This window comes from Zalophus californianus, chromosome 13 (genome assembly GCF_009762305.2).
Source record: "Zalophus californianus isolate mZalCal1 chromosome 13, mZalCal1.pri.v2, whole genome shotgun sequence".
Taxonomy (NCBI): Eukaryota; Metazoa; Chordata; class Mammalia; order Carnivora; family Otariidae; genus Zalophus; species Zalophus californianus.
In genome coordinates this window covers 22,786,077-22,805,725 of record NC_045607.1, presented here as the reverse complement: position 1 = coordinate 22,805,725, position 19,649 = coordinate 22,786,077, and the positions used below count along the sequence as shown (strand labels likewise).

Below are 19,649 nucleotides of genomic sequence, written 5' to 3'. Positions count from 1 at the left end.
CACTCATGCTCTCTCTCCCTCCTCTAAAATAATAAAGGTTTTTTTTTGTTTTGTTTTTGTTTTTTTAAAGAGAGGGACTGGAACCAGGAACAACCAAGCTGCAGGAACCAATGGCTACTCCCTCCAACCTTCCATCCACCTGTTTCATTCTGGGATCATGCTGTATCTTGTCTCAGTTTCTGTCAACACATCTTTGTTCACTCTTTACATTCCTTGGGTTCTATGTGCAGTCTTAACTTTATATTCCCCACCTACTGGCGAAAAAAAAATCTACTCTCGGAGCATTTTTGTGCCCTACTCCAAATTCCCAAGAGAAAGAATATAAATGATCCATCTCAACCTCTGAATTGCCACTCTCAATCCATACAGAAAGGGACAGCCTCTCTAGGTGGGCAAAGGACTGACGATGGATGTGGTTCTCAGTGAAAATGACTGGTGATTGACACACACTATAGAAGAAATGAGCTACAAAGAAAGGAAAGAATTGAATGCTATGCTTGGACTTATCCAGGAGAAAAACAGTTTTGAAAATTTATCAGAGCAAATTGTCCTTCCAGAAAAGTACCAAATGCCAGGAAACAGTGTAGGTTTTTGGGAGAATTCAATTGTAAAATTTTTCCTCGGAAAGTAGAAAAATCTTATGATTCAAAGCTGTCAGGAAAGAAATGATGTCTTTTTACTAGGTATATGAATAGTCTCTATGAAGGAAAAATTTATCAGGAGCTTAGACAATATAAATGACACAGATAATCTAACCATTATATTGTAAATATTTGGGCTTCAGGAACAATCTAACTTTTCAAAAACCCAGATATACTTCAAATCAAATGTACTGACACATGGAAATTCAAAGGGGGTAGAAGTTGAGAGGAGATTTTAAGTTCATGAACTTACTGTGTATTTTATTTGTTATAGTTATCTAAATTTATCAAAAAACACATTTAATTGTGACATTTATTAGCATTCCAAATAAATGACACTTTGTTATGGTTTTTTTTTGTTTGTTTTGTTTTGTATTTTGGCTTGTATAAATGACCACATCAGTTACCATTCTAGGGCAAAATATTCTGTTTTTCATATACTTAAAAAAACCCTGAAATTAAACCCCAAACGATCTAATGTTGAATAAATTAGAAGACTTATATGTAAATACGTAATCATCCATCAGTGACTCTAGGAATATTTACATATGTAATCATTAAAAAATGTTGACTTTTAAAATTATATTTAAAAACTATATTTGAGAATAATATAGTCTGGTGGACTAACCAATTCTTATAATTTAATTACATGCTTCCCCTTACAGTAACAGTGTTCCCTAACTATGCACCGGATACATAAATAAATCTAACTCATTACCTAAGGTATTTAAAGAAAGATTTTTCCAAGCATTGATGATTATGGAGCTGATTGCTAAAGCGAGGGTTCTTTTTACCTGAAGAAACTACTAGAGTAGTCATAGGGAGGTTTTGTTTTTCTTTTGTGAAATGGGATGGCATATGAAAAAGAAAAACAGGAATATTATGAGGCACGGGAACATTGTGTATCCCAGATTAAGAAAAACTGAATTTAGTTGGAAGACCAAGTTTTGTGCGGAGGTTTGGCATATAAATTTATAAATCTAAGTTTAGGCTATACGATAATTTGAAAGAAGGACTAGATGTACCTAGGACTAGAAAAATGAATTCTGTTGAGTCATATTTACACTTTAATCAAGAGTGTGAAGTTGAGAACTGATCATGGATTAGAGAAAGCTAAGAACACAGGAACTAGATAAATGAAGAGGACAGAGGTAGATGTGTTGCAAACAGAAGATGATCTTCCACTGTCTTGGTGCCTTGGTCTCTGCAATGGCTGGTAGATATATCTGTTAAGGCAGATGGGAGATGCAAGCCAATGAAAGTATATTGTACAAAAGTGGCATATGAGAGTCCTGGACCGAATGGGGATCAAGGGGGTGGGGGATAAGGGTGATCACTTGGGACTAGCAGGTGTTTAGAGAGTGTCCATTCAAATGACAGTCTCCAAATGTTCACTCCTCCTGGTCCTGCATCTGTTCCATGTGGCCTTCTGCTTGGTCACCACAGACCTAGTCCCCTTTGCGGCTGCCCTTTCTGCCTCACGTCTTTGCAATGAACTTCAATGATGAGTATGTATCAGAGGACCCTGCACCTACCAGATCTTCAGACAATATAGCACAGGGTAGTCCTACCTGGTGGTTAAGGATTCAGACTTTGGCTCAGACTGCCCGCATGTGGATTCCAATACCTTGACTTACCAGCAGTATAACTTTGGTCAAGTTACTTACATTCTCTGTGTCTCGCTTCCCTCGGCTGTACTTAGGGGATAATAATACTAACCTACTAGGGGAGACTTTGCTTTTGCAAGGATTTAATGAATTAATGACTTCATATGGGGAAAAGTGCTTAGAGTGGTACGTGACGAGCAAGTAATCACTTATCACCATTGCTGGAATATGTCTGTCAAGTAGATAAATCAGACAATGGAACCAACATTTCGTTCAAAGCTGTGAATGAAAACAAATAATCCTATTTGTGGAGGCTAAGAGGATAGGTCAGGGGATTTGGGAAAATTATGACTTTCTAACCAATGACCGTAGGATCCCACCAGAGCGAGGAAGGAGGAGATAATGCCCTGGGCAGAGGAACAGAAAAGTAACTACTTGACCTTTGCTGTTAGGAGGATGACATTGCAAAGGGCAGGGTGGACAGTGATGTGGAGAGGGGATGCGAGTTCACAATTCAGATGCCTGCACATTCCCTCCTGAACTCACTGCATGGAGTTCTCCACAGAGGTGCTGTGTGGTTGGCCTCCTTGATCAGATTTAGGGGGAAAAACGTAGGGAGTCACACCTGCCTGAGATTCTACTCATCACCTCCTATTGCTCCCTGGAGAAAGGGGTCTGAAGAGTGAATTGGCTGAAATTATTAAAATCTATCATTTGAAAAGTCAAGCATCCCCTAAACAGTCCTTTGAGAAGATGTCATGACCATCCTTGTTTTAGTTTGAAATCACAGAAGCACAATACTCTTTGATATACTAAAATTTAAAATGCTAAATATCCAAAGATATGTCTTTTCCAGAAACTCCAAGGTTATAATGAATATCATTGTCTATCCTGGAGCATACATAAAATCAAATAAGATGGGATCTCTGTCCTTGTCAAGCAGAGGAGACAGGCATCACTTCCACAACAAGTGCTATGATGGAACTACATAAAATGTTTCCCTATAATTCCCTTATTTAATCAGATATGTCCCTACAGTATTTCTCCACATTTTGGGAACATGTCAAATAGGTGAATACCGATTACTCTGCAAATCCCTGCAAAATTCTCTGTTGCTAGGACTTCAACAATCTCTGCCTACTAAATTCTGATAGCAGGTCTTATGCCTTGAAACTGTAGGAGAAAAAGGAAGTTTCAAAAGAGCAAAGAGTGAAAAGAAATAAAGAAAAAGCCACTGGGGTTTCCAAGTTTGTGGACCAGCAGATGCTCGCCCTGTGTATGTTCTTTAGAGAATTCCCCACCTTTCCCCAGATCCCACTTCCAGGAGTCTGCATAACTTCTGACTACTGGAGTTGTCTTCCTTAGTGGACAACCAAGTGACTTAATTCCAGTTCCTTTCTGTGGTTCTCCTTCGCCCATGGAAAAGTCATACCTCTTGGCTTTGCAATGTGCTGATAGGGCAAGCCATTCTGAGACTCCTTCTTGCCTCCAACAGCAGACCCTGTCCATACCTCCCTGTTCGCACATCCCAGACTTCCAACTGCCAGCATCTGTATCTCCTCGTCGGAGGGCTTGCTTTGGTGCCTGGAGACCACTCTGCCCACTCGCAGGGGAGGTGACAGAATTGGTGCCCTCCTCGGAGCCCCTCTCATCAGTGACAGACGAGAGTCGGTTTCTAAGTGCCACAGATCCCTCTCAGTTGTGGTCATTCTAAGGCTTGAACTCTACACTACCCCCGTGCCCTCCCCCCCGGTGGAGTTCAACACAAGTTACCTTTTCTGTTGTTGGTTCCCTTCCCTGTCTCGTGTCCTCAATGTTTACTAGGATCACCTCCCAAAGAAGCAAATTGCTCTTGAATCCTCATCTCAGGTTCTGCTTCTGGCGAACCCAAAACGGAGACATTGGCCATGTCTCTGGCTTACTTCTTCTCCATGAAATTGGCAGAGAGACAAATGAAAGCTTCTGCCCAAGTAAATTTCCAACCAGTATATAAAATGCTGGTCTCTTTGCGGAGTTGCTGGAAAGGAAAGCACTACGTGAGGGACAGAGAGATCTGCTTTCAGTATGAATACTGATTTCCCCAAGAGATGCCTGCTCTATAGCCAAACTGTGGAAAGACCTGAGATGCCCTTCAACAGACGAATGGATAAAGATGATGTGGTCCGTACATACAATGGAATATTACTCAGCCATCAGAAAGGATGACTACCCAACTTTTACAGCAACATGGATGGGACTGGAGGAGATGATGCTAAGTGAAATAAGTCAAGCAGAGAAAGTCAATTATCACATGGTTTCACTTATTTGTGGAACATAAGGAATAGCGTGGAGGACATTAGGAGAAGGAAGGGAAAAATGAAGGGGGGAAATCAAAGGGAGAGATGAACCATGAGGAAGTATGGACTATGAGAAACAAACTGAGGGTTTTAGAGGGGAGGGGGTGGGGGGAGGGTTAGCCCGGTGATGGGTGTTAAGGAGGGCACGTACTGCATGGAGCACTGGGTGTTATACGCAAACAATGGATCGTGGATCACCACATCAAAAACTAATGATGTATTGTATGGTGACTAACATAACATAACAAGATAAAATTTTAAAAAAAAAATTCCTGCTCCGCTTCTCTGTCTCTATTTATCTCTTGCTCCCAAATTCTCTCCTGGTATAGACTAGAGTTGAGTGCTGGGCAAGAGGTGAGGGGGGATTGACTGTGTAGGGCCTCTTCTGCAGTCTGTGGACTCTGAGCGAATATATCATTCTCAGTTATTGGTGATCTCTTCAAAATGTGCAATGATCAGTGTTCTTTAGGTTAAGCCATGGATCCTGGTGCCAAATCTGGGACAACAGCGAGTCCCACATAACATCCTGTTGCAGATGTGTATTTAAAATACAGATTTTCACTAATGACCAGATACAAAATGCCTAAACTTTGGTATCTTTATTACGAGGAGATTCCAACAATAACTGCCTGAAATCATTACTTTTGAAGCAACATTTAAAAGCCAAGCATGCATATTTTGAAAGAAATTGTGACTAAAAAGAGAGCAATCTTGGCTAGAAAGAGTAATGTGAAAAACATACAAAAATTGCTTAATTTCTTTCAAAGTGAATTTCAGATTCATTTGGAAAGGTAAAGCCTATAAAATAGGATAAAAATGACAAGCTCGCAGATATGACTCAGCTGGTGTAGGTCAAAATATGTGAGCCAAGTTGAGAGAAATGTCAGGATCAAAACACACCATCAAACAACATTATCTGAATGTGCCTGAACATTCTCCATCAGCAACAGCAGGCAAACAGACAGTCTTTTACTGCACAGGACAAAAAAAAAAAAAAAAAAAAAAAATCACAATAAAAAAATGAAGCTGGAGAGTTAGAGAATTGAGGAAAATGGGTCCTTTGAGGCAACTGTTTCATTTACATGTGATAACACGAAAGGGTTAGAATTCTTCTTCCTTGAGAATGTTCTTTGATGAGGATTACCTGCAAGAGTGAGAGACACTGACAGGGCGGTGCGTCAGCAGCCCCTTCTGTGTGTGACCAGACAAAGGAGGGCCACATTCTCCTGACCTCTCAGCAAGGTGATGGAGCCAGTTTCTTCTACCATCTCAGCCTCAGCACCCCTCTCTGCATCACATCCTGGCCAGATGTCCAGGCTCCTCTCCTCAGTAAATAACCAGTTCACCAAGCAATGAAAAAAAAAAACCCATCTTGTGTGCAGAGTTGTATGAGAGTCTGGATTCTCAAGATCCAGTGTGGCACCGGGAGAGAGAAGAAGGACAGCTGGAGTGAGTGCTTTCAACGCAGTATGATTCTCCAGCCCTTACAGACTCAACACTACAGCCTTGGGCACCTGAGGAAGAAAAGACTAGAATTGTATCATTTCGATTTCTTGATAATAAGTGAAAGTGTCATTTTATTTTTTTTTAAGATTTATTTATTTGAGAGAGAGAGTGGGGGAGAAGGGCAGAGAGAGAGAGAGAGAATCTCAAGCCGACTCCCCACTGAGCAAGAAGCCCCACACAGGGCTCTAAGCTCATGACCCTGAGATCATGACCTGAGCCGAAATCAAAAGTTGGACACTTAACTGACTGAGCCACCCAGGTGCCCCCTAAAAAGTGTCATTCTATTTCTTAAAGCAGAGCTGTATTGGAGAATAAAACACAATACTCTCCTGAATATTTAATATAAAAGCTGAAACATAAAAGGATTTTCATACTTGAGCCCAATCACTTCAGGCTATGCCGCCAGATACCCTAAAGGTAGGTCTTCAATCACCTGTGCCCAGGTAGACATTGATATTTTACTTCCTACTATACAGTACATGTTCATTGTAAACTACTTCTTTCAAAGGCAATAAAAATGGATATACTTAAATAGGTAAATACACTACCTGTAGATAACTTCTGTTAATATTGAAAAATTTTTCTTCCCAGCTTTTTTTCTGTGTATATTTAATGAGATTGGACCTATGTTACATATGCAGTTCTATATACTGATGGTAAACACCCACAGAGAGTTTCAGCTCATTTAATGTTCTTTGGCTGATTTATTATGTTATTAAATAGTTTTTTAAAATATGATTTTATTGACTATAATACATATCAGTGTAGATACAGTATTTTCTTAAATTGTCTTGAGTTGTTGGAACTTGGTGGTTACTGCCTCTAGTTTCTGTGTCGAGTGTCAGCCACCAGTTACTCCTTGGCCCCCCTACACCACCATTTCTCACTCTTCTCCTGAGGAACAGGGTTTCCCCAGCTGCTCCTTCTCCCCTTCTCTTTAGCCTTTGGCTTCTGGGAAAGAGCGCTCTCAGTTTTACAAAGGCAAGCTCCCATGTGCCCAGAACTGTCTATTCCTGGGGAGGCAAGTCCATTTAATTTCAAGATTCAGTATTAGGAAGCTGTGCACCTAAGCCACATCCTTCACGAGCAGGAGACAAGAGCATGTCTGATTCTCCACCTGCCTTTTATGGTGTATTGTAATTCAATTGATCTAGAACTCAGGAGAGGTGAAGAAAAGTATCATTTACTGAGCCCTCCCAAACCACAGCCAGATTGTTTCTAAATTTTTCCTATTTCAAGTAATGCTGGGATGAGTATACTTTTACAGAATCTTTGAGTATGTCTTGTGTTTGTATTTTATAAGAAATTCTTTGATTGGTAATTTTTTTTTTTACTTTGAAGACTCTGTAAACATACTGACAATTTATCATATTGCTCTGGAAACATGCTACCAAGTTTTAAATATATAGATGTACTATGAATGTTCTACATTGAGAGGAAGAGCTTGAAGACATAAGAAAGAAGGGGGAAAGACTTGGGGGAAGGTCTTCCTTGGCTGAGGGTAGATACCCTTACTCTAATACATGTAAGGAAGTACGGATGCACTTGAGTTTAGAGGTGGAGCTAATGAAAATTTGAAAAAGTTCCTATCTGAAAAAATTAAAGTGTATATATTTTAACCACATACATGTATATACATTTTAAAATATCACCTTTGAAATTTTTTTAAAAAACTACATTTTGCATTAGCAGCCAATATAACCTATAACCAGATGTGGCAGGATGGGCATTACACGATGAAGGCTATTAGGAGTGGTTCAGCAGGAATGAAGGAAATAGTGCGTGAAATGCATGTATCTCAAAATATATTTTATATACTCTAGCAGCAACTTACAACTGGAAAAATAGCCAACTTGGACTTTACTTATTCAGTGACTGAGTAAATTTACTAAGTAAACTAACTTTAGTAAAGTTAGTTACTAGTAAAGTTACTTTTAGTAAGGTTAGTTTACTTAGCAAATGATTCAATCATGGAATAGGTCCTGCAACAAACTTTCTTTAAAATGTTTCTCTCTACTAATAGTGTGGTAAGTTATTTTTTCCTTAATTTTGGATTACATGTATTCACATCTAGAAACAAGGTCGCTAGCGCCACTGCAACATATATAGGAATGAGAATCTATCCTCAAGTGTACGGCTTTCACGATTCCTGCAGCTCTGAAAGAAATACATGCTCTGAATTTGAAAAATCTTTATTGCTTACCTCTTTACATAAATAAAACAGCAACTGCTTGAACGACCTCATGAGAAGGACAGATAGCAAAGAAGATGCATACTTGAAGAATCTTTTTATGAAGATTGGTAAGAAAATACACCTACTAATGTGTTGCAGATTTCACCTTCTGACCACTATCATTCATTTCAAGTGAAGCACTGTAACACATCCAACATACATCATTAGCTCTCAGAGTTTTCCCTATCCACAACTGGCCTCCAAACCAGAGCAGGTTACTATATGTAAGCAGAGTCTATGCCAGAAATCCATTCTTCATATGGCTTGGGGAGCTTTAGAGAACAGTCTCAAAAATCAGGGAAAGGCAGACACAATACAGAACAGGAAATTCCTTGTAATGGAGAGGTCTCTTAACCTGACAGTTTACTCTAGAAAAGCCAAAGAAGCACCATGTTTTCCTGAGAAACGTTAACTTGCGTTTACTAAATTAATGACAAAAAATATTGATTTTATTTTGTAGTACGCATCTTCCCCCCATCACTTTCAGTATAATATTTTATTTGGGAGTGGATGCCATATTATTTAGAAACTTCTGGCTCCTGGGAAACGAACATAAGTAGTTTTTGTTGCCAAAATTTGAATGGATTGCTCTGGAACTTTGATAGTTTTTATTAAAAGATATATAATCGAGCACAGGGGCGAAGATGTTTCAGTTAGGCAAGGCCTCAGTCTTCCATCTTGAGCGGAGTTGGGCCAGTGCCATTTGAGGAAGAAATGAAGCAGGATTTCCAAAATTTCCCTGGTTAGACGCAGGCTCTTCCTGACACTGGTGTGGCAAAGACTGCTTCTTACTTCCTCAGCATCCATCCTCTCCTCCCTCTTCAAGGATGGGCATGAGCCCAAGTGGTCCCAAATGAGATCTACATGGAAGTAGTATGTGGATGGCCACAGAGTCTCCTGGAAGAATGATGTGACTGTCTTTGCCCTGTCCTCCTCCCTGGGGTCCAGCATAAGCCCCTGATGGTTGGAAGCTCCAACAGCCATTTTAGACCACTGAGGTGACCTGAAGATGGTGGAGCAGAGAGCTGAAGGAGAGACTCTGGATCCCTGAAGACATCACAGACCTGCCATATTAGAATTTTCTAACAATTTTTTAAAAGATTTTATTTATTTATTTGTCAGAGAAAGAGAGAGCTCAAGCAGGGGGAGTGGGAGGTAGAGACAGAAGCAGGCTCCCCACTGAGCTAGGAGACCGATGCAGGACTTGATCCCAGGACTCCGGGATCATGATCTGAGCTGAAGGCAGACGTTTAACTGGCTAAGCCATCCAGGCTCTCCTCTAATAATTTTCAAAATAGTTTGAGACAGAAATAAATGTTTATTGTGTTTAAGCTAGTGGTACTTCAATTACATCCAGCTAAACCTACTCCTAGCTAATTCAGTGGTAAAAAGGAAGTTCAGAAGGTAAACTAGAAGGGATTATACCACTTCAGGCTCTGCCCATGATTGGTCTATGTGAGACCATGGAGTAGCAATCAAGGACAATGAAAGAAAATTCCATGAGCCAGGTGGGGACTCTGATGAGCTGAGACAAATCACACCCAGAATTGCTACATATTCCAATTTGTCAAGGGTAAGACAAAAAGTCAGATTTTTAAAAAAAAAAATGCAATTTTCTAATTTTAAAGTACCTGCTAGAATTAGAAAATATATCGTATGGGAGGGGTGGGAGAGGGAAAAAAGAAAATATATTGTATATATATATAAACACACACAAACACGCACATATATACATATGTCTAATTGAAATGTATCCATTGAATGAAAAGGCCTGAAGACCATGGTTTATGCCTTCTGGGCTAGAGTGTTTGGCTTTATGTCTTAATGTAACACTTCTACAGCTCTAGAAATGGAATCTTCGACTTCTCCCTAGCTTTTGATATAACTCAAGACATGGAGGTAACATGGTCAAATGTAGGTGAGAATAGGAAATGGTGGGCAGAGGAGGAAAAAAGACAAGATGACAAGTCAGAAGACTGGACTGACTCTGTGGCATTCACTTAGCTTTGTGACTAGCATTTAGTTACATAACTTCTAGAATCTAATGCTGTTCCTATAAAACTTGAATCTTCAGAACTGATTCTGTAAAATCTTAATATGAAAGCACTGTAAGCTATAAATCACTTCACAAATTAAAGGTATATCTGATCAAGAATGAATACATTTAATAATTCCATGGCCACTATGAAGAGAGATCCTCTCTGAGCCAGGAGGACATGGCAGGGGGTAGGGGATGGGAGAGACTTTCTTATCTTCTGACCACAGAAATGAAGCAGGACAGAATAGTCCAACCTCTCTCTGTGTCTAGGCAGTCAAGTCTTTGACCAAGAGTTCTCATGATACATTTCAACCAAACATAACAGATTACTGGCAGCCAATAATGATAACAGAAGCAGTAGGTGTACGTTCTTACTATTCTGCTTTATGCATTGAGGACTCTTTCAATTTATTCATTCATTCACACTTCTAAAGTTTGGATGGGATGACAAAACAAGTTCCTACATAAGACTAAGGCAACAGGAGAATTGTTTAAAAACTAAAGCAGCACAAAAGAGAGAACATTTCCAGAGAGACATTTAGAAGTATATCTTTTCAGTATTGAAACAAATTAGCTTCTGCATCAGTGAGCAACTCTTGACATCTAAGTCATGCTCTGAGTTTGGATCAACTGAATCCACCGTAGATTGTATGACTCCCCCTCAATCATTTCCCCTAAGAAAGGAAAACTCAAATCTTCCTATTCCTTCAGCATCTGGGCCATCAGAAAGCCTGCTGGAAAATGCACACCAGCTATTATTGGTCTACTGTATGAAAACAAAATAGCCCTAATTTTATGCATCAGGGTTTTGATCTAGTGTCATCTCACACATCTCCAGATTTTGTTAGAAAACTTAAAAACAAATCCCTTCCTCCCATAAGGTTGAGAGAGCAGATTTGTCTCCTTGTAAAGGTGTGAATATGTACTAGTGTGGACATAGCACAGTGATGCTCTTTCCCTAAAGCTGGGAAGAGCTGCTGCCCATCTCTTCCCAGTCTCCTGGCCATCTAAAGCTCAAATTTTTGGTGACACAGCACATTCCTCACCAGAGGATCATATTTCTGGAACTGTGGAACAATGGAGAAAAGCAGAAATTTTTTTCAAAGGAGGCTTCATGCTGTTTGTTTAATAGATATTTAGCAAAAGTGAAGTAGGAATGAGGGCTCTGCTTGTATTACGACTTGAAATGCTGAAGAGGTGGAGAGCCTTGTGTTCATAGCGTGGCCAACCCAAAAGATGCCATTTAGGAAAGGCAATTTATAAATACATGGCGGAGAGAAAAACTAAGAAGAAAGGTCATTATGAAAAAGTCATTCCTTGGAAAGGAAAATCTGAAGAGCTTTCTGTTTATTTTGTCAAAGGTTTTCATGTAATTAAGTTCAAGGTGCTAAATCTTCCTCCCATTCTATTGACTGTGTTTCTGGAAGGATCTGTGCTAACTACAGATTCACTGCTTCAGTCTTTGCACTCTTTGATGAGTGCTGCGGGATAATGTCTAAAAAGAAAAGATCTACACTGCAGTTTATCCATTGAAATAAAGTATGATACACTCCCCATCAAGCTGTACAATTCTGACACCAAATAAAAAAATAAAGCCCACTGTTATCTTTTTTGTTTAGTCAATCACATATGCTGAAAGCTAACAGCAAATTTCATGTTGGTAAAGGAAATTCTACCTCTTGAGATTTTAACATAAGAGGAGTAAGGTGTGTGGATTGTGAGGGGTAGTCATGGACTTGCAAGCACGTATCTGCGCCTATGTTACTGTGCCTTGTGTATTTGTCTGCCTGGGTTTGTGTCTGTGTATAGTGGTGTGGACATTTTCAAGTGGGAAAGGTTTGAAAAACTAATTTTTCTGGGGAAAGTAATTAACAACCTCAAAAATATCCCTGTGATTTTCAATTTCCCAGCTCACAAACACAGTCTGTTCCAATAATACCATTCTGCACACACATGGGAATCTGATGAACTGTCTCATTTCCCTGATGAAATGTATTAAGTTTCATATCCAGACTCAAGCTACACAGCTTACAATCTTCAAACTAATTCTGCAATGAAACAGGCTTGCCTGATCCCCATGCAGAAACCCATATGCAAACTACCGCTAATGTCATTTTTAAACATCAGTCCTCTTCTATCAATTTTCTCCCAATACCATATTTTAATTACACCTAAGAATGCTCATCAGAGGTTTCAAAAAGTTACCGTAAAGACACGTAAGTTTCCAGGTTAGCCAGGGACTGGGTCCAGCTGACCCTCTCCTGCACCTTCACATAATCCAAATGAGAAAAGAAAAATAAAATCAAAGGGAAGTTCAACAAACACCAACTTTTGAGAAGTCTCGCCTTGTTAGATTACAAATGGATCCAGACTGAAGAACAGCACGGGGAACCTTGCTGGCAATTTCACTTTCCAAGACAGGATGTAGTATTTGGAAGGAGAAAGCTGAAGACAGAGTAGGTCTTGAGGCGAGCAGCGAGTACTCGATTCATTACCCATTTAACTGTTTTGGATCAACGTACTTAGAGGCCCCAGGCAAACCTGGCCAATCCAAACAGAGGAACTGGTATATGGCAAGTTTTTCCCTGATGCAGCAGGGTTCTTCTCAGATGGAGTGGGTGGTGACATCAGTAATAAGGCCGGCCCTAGGACCTCATGAGCACTTGGAATGGGGGCCAACAGAGAACTGGATCTGCAAAACTGAACCCTGCCTGGTGAAACAGTTCAATAAAAGGGGGGGTATTTTAAGGAGTTACTTCATTTCCTAGAGGCAAAAGCTTTTCAAACTTCATAGGAAATGAAAAAAAGCACAAATGAAAAGAAAAATAGATTCAATCAATTGATAAAATGATAGATGTTATCACCATGAAGAAATTCAGAAGGCAATTTAGAAACACTGAGAAAAACTACTTGCCTCATACTTAGCAGCAGGAGGGTCAATGCCATTAAGAAGCAAAGAGCAGGGTGCCTGGGTGGCTCAGTGGTTAAGCGACTGCCTTCAGCTCAGGTCATGATCCCGGAGTCCTTGGATCAAGTCCCACATCGGGCTCCCTGCTCAGCGGGGAGTCTGCTTCTCCCTCTGACCCTCTCCCCTCTCATGCTCTCACTCTCTCTCTCTCAAATAAATAAATATAATCTTAAAAAAATGCAAAGAGCATTTGCTAATCAATAAGAAAAAGAAGCACCCTCAAATAAAAAATGGATAATAATCCCAAAATATTTTAATGGATATTCAAAAAAGCAGAGCTATATATGGCAAATATATGAAAAAAGTGTTCGGCCTCACTAGGAAATGCAATTCAAAATAGGACTCTACTTTTCACATACAAAGTGGGGCGGGTTGGGGGGGTGTTCAAATGACACTAACCTATGTTGGCTGCATCCTAAGTACTGATCCAGACACTGCACATAGGAGTGCAATTTGGTGCTGATTTTCTGCAGGACAACTTGGTACATGTACCAAAGGCTTTAAAAAATGGGCATACTCTGATGCAGTAATAGGTGCCACTTTAGAAATTTGCATTGAGGAAATTATTAAAGATATGAAGAAAAATTTGGTCACATGGTCTTGTTTATAATAGCCTAAATATATAATAATGGGTATTTACATGATAAAATAAAGGCATATTCTACAGTGGAATACTATGTGACTGTGAAAAATGATAAAGTAAAGGTGTATTTCTTATTATGGAAAAAGAGTGAAAATATGGTGGAAAAGAAAGTCAAGTTAGAAAAGAGAATGTACAATATAATCCTTTTTTGGGCAAACACTGTTTATGCATGCACTAAAATATACCTATTATTTAAACAACTGCAAAAAGTCAAGAAAAGTGTATACCACAATACTACAGTGTATTTACAGGTAATTTATTTTCTATAAACCATTTATTACCAGTAAAATAAAATGTATTTAAAAAGAAAAAAATGAATCAAATAGACTTCGGAAAGAATCTAGATACAGAAGATATATTCAGAAAATCAACAATGTTTCTGTACAGTAAGAATAACCGTTTACAATTGAATTTGAAAAGGTGCTATTGATGGTAGCAATACTGAATAGAATATAGTTAGATATAAATTTGGAACTATATGCAGGACTTAATTACTAGAAATCTACAACTTTATTGAATGATATAAAAAGAACTGGTTATATATAGACATATTTTTGACTTAGGGGGGAACTATTATTATAAAATATAAGTAATCCACAATTTAATTTGATATTTTCTCTATTGAAATCAAAATCCTGGTTGCTTTCATTTGATATATGTGAAAATGAATTAAAAATTCATATTAAGTAATAAATACGTAAGAATTGATTTCAAAGGGATAAGAAAAAGGCAGAATTTGCACTGCCAGATATTTAAATATATTGTAAAGTTATAATTAAATCGCTTCTGCAAAGCTTAGAAATAATAAATAGATAAGACAAGTTAATAGAAAGTCAGAAGATCAAATACCCATAAGCATTGAGTGGATGATAAAAGTGGCATTCTATTAAATTGGAAAAGGATGGATAGCTTTCAAGCAAATGATACAAGGACAACTTGGTAACTATTTACTAAAAAATAAAATAGGTATCTTCATCATACCATACACTAAAATAAGTTCCAGATGAATTATACTGTTAAATGGAAAGCCATTTCTCCAATTTGGGAAATTAAAAGGCCATTCTAAGAATATAAGCAAATATGGGATCTTAAGGTCAATGTTTAATAGATTTGAATATATAAAAAGTTACATCATCTAACAACACTGCAATAAACAAAAGTAAAAGGCAGTGACCTGGAAAAACATTTGCAGCATATACAAATAGGAGTTACTAGCCTAACCATATAAAGAGCTTTTACAAATCATTAAGGAAAAAAAAACTAACATATATTGTCAGTGCAAAACAGGCAAAAATTATGACCAGGTAATTATCAAAGGAAAAATACAAATGCCCAGTAAATGTACTGAAAAATATTCATCCTCAATACAACTAAAAATGTGAATTTGCTGAAATGATACCTCTATTCAACTATGAAATTGGCAAAGATATTTAAAATAATAGTACACGTTATTGGTGATCATATGGCAAACTTAACTGCTGTGATACTCTGCTGGTGGGAATGTAAATTTACATGACCCTCCAAGGGAGAATTGGACAATATGTATCAAGAAGCTTACAAATGTTCATATTCTTAAATCAGGAACCTCTTAGAAATTCTTCCTAAGGAAGTAATCAACAGGGTGCACAAATATTTGTGTTTACCATAACTTAGTTAATAAAAACCCTAAGTGTCCAATAACAGGTGCCAGATAAGTTAAATGACGGTGTATGTATTCAATGGAATAGTATGCAGCTAACGTAGATATCTAATAGCTATATTAGATGTATAATATACTAGTGCAGATCATTTTTGATATAACAAATGAAAAACGCAGGCTACAAAACAGCAAAACACCACTTTGGTGAAAAGTATGCACAAATGTGCATACTGAGCGACTGTTCAACAACATGTAAACAGTGGTTTTTTAAGGGTGATGGGGTCATAGTCCCCCCCCCTTTTCCTCCGTTCTGTTTCATTCATTCCACAAATATTGGCATGCTGGTATGTGTCAGACATTTCTGTGTGTTCCAAATTTTCTTCAACTGAATATGTGTTACTTGGTAATCAGAAAAAGTTAAATTATGTAAAAGTCCATCCTCTAAAACGGACTTCCTCTTCTAGCTGCTAAAAATCCTATAACGGTCTCAGAGTAAAAACAGGAAACGCATGCAGTGAAATGCCTATCAAAAACATACAATAACACAAAAAGGAATTGATGAACTCTTCAGTTCGCTCTACGTCTTACCTTTAGAGACACTTCATAACACACACTGACTCACCTGTTCCAGCTCGGACACGGTCTGTCCCTACACGTGTGAACGTGAACTGCATCTTAAGGACCCCTTCCTAAGACGGCCCTCAAAGAAGACCCCTCTGAGGAGCCTGCCATCTCGCTAAGCAGTTAAGATCCATCACCCGCCGGGACCCTCTCAACAATAGGAAGGTAGGTATGACTCTGATTCTGTGCACTGGGACTTGACGTGGGCAGGCTGCGGCTTGCCCGAGGGTGAACCCCGGGTTGGAGGTGAGCGGGCAGCAAAGGATGGGCAGGGCCGGGGGGGGGGGTGGGGGGCGAGGGCAGGAGCCGGGAGGGGCGGGCGCCTTACCGCGGCTTGCTGGAAGGCGCCCTTGGTGTAGGTGCCGCCGCCGCGGTAGGTGATGGCCGGGATCTCGCGGCTGAGCAGCGCGCACTTGTGCTGGTGCGCGCGGCGGTGGGAGATGTAATCGACGCGCGGCACCACGTTGTTCTTGGACGAGAAGGTCACGATGGCCACGCGCGTGGCCGTGGGCACCACGGGGAAGTCGGACAGCAGCTTGCGGACGAACTTGAGCTCGCTGAGGAAGTTGGCTTGGCCCACGCTGGACGACTCGTCCACCAGGAAGACGAGCTCCAGGCGCTCGCTGAGCTCCCGCAGCCGCCGCACGCGCCGCCGGAACGCCTGGCCCAGCCGCTCCACTTTGCTCTCCGCCGCGTCCTCGCTCGGCGCGGGCTGCGCGGGCAGCCGCCCCGGGGCTCCGGGCGCGGCCTCGGGGAAGAGGCGGAAGCTGAAATTGCGCGACGGGGACATCTGCTGAAAGGTCGCCCAGCCCGAAACGAGCGCCAGACCCCAGCAACAAAAGGCCAGGCGCGGCCACATCGCGCTGGAGACGGAGCGGCCGGCCCGGAGCGCAGGCGTCGGCCCCGGCGCGGAGAGACGCTCGGCCGCCCGGCTCGCAGAGGGGCGTGCGCGGCGCGGGCGCGGGGCTGCGGTCGGAGCCTCGGCGCCCTCCTATCCCAGCTTGGGGACACGAGCGGACTCCCGCCGCTCCGGGGCTCGCAGGGAACGGCGCGCGCTCTCTACCCCTCGCGCTCTTGCCTGTTTTCTTCCCTCTCTCCTCCTCCCTTTCTCCCCGAAGCCTATAAAATGTTTGAAGGAAAGGGGGCAGTCAAGAAAAATCTCCCGCGTCCCTCCTTCTCCCTCTCTTCCTCCTCTCTCTCTCTTCCTCCTCTGTCTCTCCCGCTCCCCTCTCCTCTCTCCTTCCTCTATCTCTGCCTCTATCTCTCTCCTCCCCCTCTCATTCTCCTCCCGGGATCAGGCCAAAGACTCGGAGATTCCATGACACCAGAACCCCGCGTCTGTCAGGCTGTCAACATTCCCGCAGCAAGCGCACCAGCGCCGAAGCCCTGATTGATCCCATATGTCTGGCAGGAGCTGCAGAGGAATTCACTGGAGATGGATCCAGATACCGAGAGTGCCACAGTAATTGGAAACACTTTGTAGAGGAAAACACACACGGACTGGCCAAAGAGTTGAAAGCATCCTTTGAAAACTGCTTGCTCACCTTTTGTGTCTCTTTTTTCCCCCTCCGGTGCCCCCACAACCCTCACCAAATAGATGTTTATTTGACTTTCCTGGTGGGGATTTCTGATCAGTGGTGTGTGTGTGTGTGTGTGTGTGTGTGTGTGTGTGTGTGTGTGTGTGTGTGTGTGTAGACTCTTCAGGGCCCCCCTCAGACCACACCATGTAGGGATTGCATCTATCCCTATGCATCGCAGGGGGATGATTTGTCCTGCTACTTCATCCATGCATTTATTTATTCACTCGTTTGTTCAGTCCTTCATTCATTCAACAAATATCTCTGAGCACCTATTATGTGCAAGGACACCAGGAATATAATGAGGGACAAAAATTGCCATGGATCTTGTCCTCAGGGAACTTACAGAGTAACAAGTGAGGTGACCATTAGCCAGATATTCCACAAATGATATATATAATTACAGCCCTCAATGCTAAGTTCTATGAAGGAGATCTTAGGTAGACAGACTTGACCTTGAAGAGGTCAGGGAAACCTTCTCTAAGAACGTTTGTGTTGGAATCTGAAGAATGAGTAGGGGTCCTTTATCCCAAGTCCCCTCTCATGTGTTTGTGTCTGTTTCAAAAGGCAAGACCCATAGAGGTGTATTTCCTTGACGTTGAGTGGTACCTGGCACATAGCTACTGTGAAACACAAGTTGCCACCTGGGTGTTGTTTTTCCAAAGCAAGATCTCAAAAGTAAAAGCACACTTTGCATTAGAGGCAGGGACCTCGGTTAAACTATTCCAGCTAGGAGTCAGGAGTCTTGTGTAGAAACGGCCCTGCAGTTACTAAACCACCTAAACTAAGTTACTTCCAATCCTTGACATCAGTTTCTGCATCTATTTCACGATGGAATTCAATGATCTTCAAGTTTCCTCTATCTCTAGTATCAGATGATTTAATTCCATCTATATTTAATGGAATTCCTTCACTGAGCGATATCACAGTGTATTGGTTGAAATGTTAGAGTTCTGGAATCAGTTTGCCTGGGATGAAATCTCGGCTCTGCCATTCACTAATTGTATGACCCTGACATCAGTTTGCTTATCTGTAAAATGGAGTAATAGTAATAGTCTGGTAGGGTGACTGTGAGGACTTAATCACAGAAACCTAAAGTTCTTGTAAAAGGGCCTAGAATATAATGTATCTTCTATAAATGCTGATTCTATCATCACCACCTTCAATCATGAATGTTCTTCAAACTCTTATTTTTCTACAATATTTATTGACCACCTATCATGTGCCAGAGTGTTAGATCCTGAGGTTTTCAAGTTGACTAAGACTCAGTTCAAAGGATATCAGAAGAGAAGTTCAAAGGATATCAGAAGAGAATATATCCAGAAGTTCAAAGGATATCAGAAGAGAATATAATTTGCAAACATTTACAAAGCAGTAAGATGACCGTAGGAATGGAGAAGGGGGAACAAGGAGAAAGGTCTAAATCCTCCTGGGGAATGAGCAAGACCTTGTTTGAGCTGAGACTTTAAAAAAAGAGAGAGTTTTTCCAAATTTTATCTACTCTGTGTTATTTCAAACACATCATTAAGAGCTAACATTTCAGGACTTGAATGTGCCAGGCACCATGGCAACTACGATGTGTACTAGCTCATGTGTACTCCACAAAACTCCAGGGAGGTAGACAATTGCTCTAGGACTCTTTGGTTGCAAGCAATAGGCACCCAACTTCTCCTCATTTAAACAAAAGGGGATTTCTTGGCTCACATAACTAAACTGGGGAAAGGGCAGGGGTGGAGCTGGTCTCAGAAAGTCTTGGAAAGGAAATCAAGGACTACCTAGATCTTCCATTTTTCTCTCCCTTATGCTTCTCTTTGCATGTTAGATTTGGTCTCTACCTTCA

The 19,649-nt window shown here is 40.8% G+C and overlaps 1 protein-coding gene across 3 annotated transcripts in view; it reads right to left on the bottom strand.

The window, feature by feature from the left end:
- The window catches only part of SVEP1 (sushi, von Willebrand factor type A, EGF and pentraxin domain containing 1), a 195,020-nt gene extending 177,804 nt beyond the window's left edge, over positions 1 to 17,216 (bottom strand). For all 3 annotated transcript variants that reach the window (XR_004819523.1, XM_035723592.1, XM_035723593.1), the window contains exon 1: positions 16,561 to 17,216. Coding sequence is in view for 2 of the 3 variants with exons in the window: in XM_035723592.1 (XP_035579485.1) it covers positions 16,561 to 17,091 (531 nt within the window). In the remaining variant the exon portion in view is untranslated. The remainder of the gene's footprint in view (positions 1 to 16,560) is intronic.
- Positions 17,217 to 19,649: the final 2,433 nt, after the last annotated feature.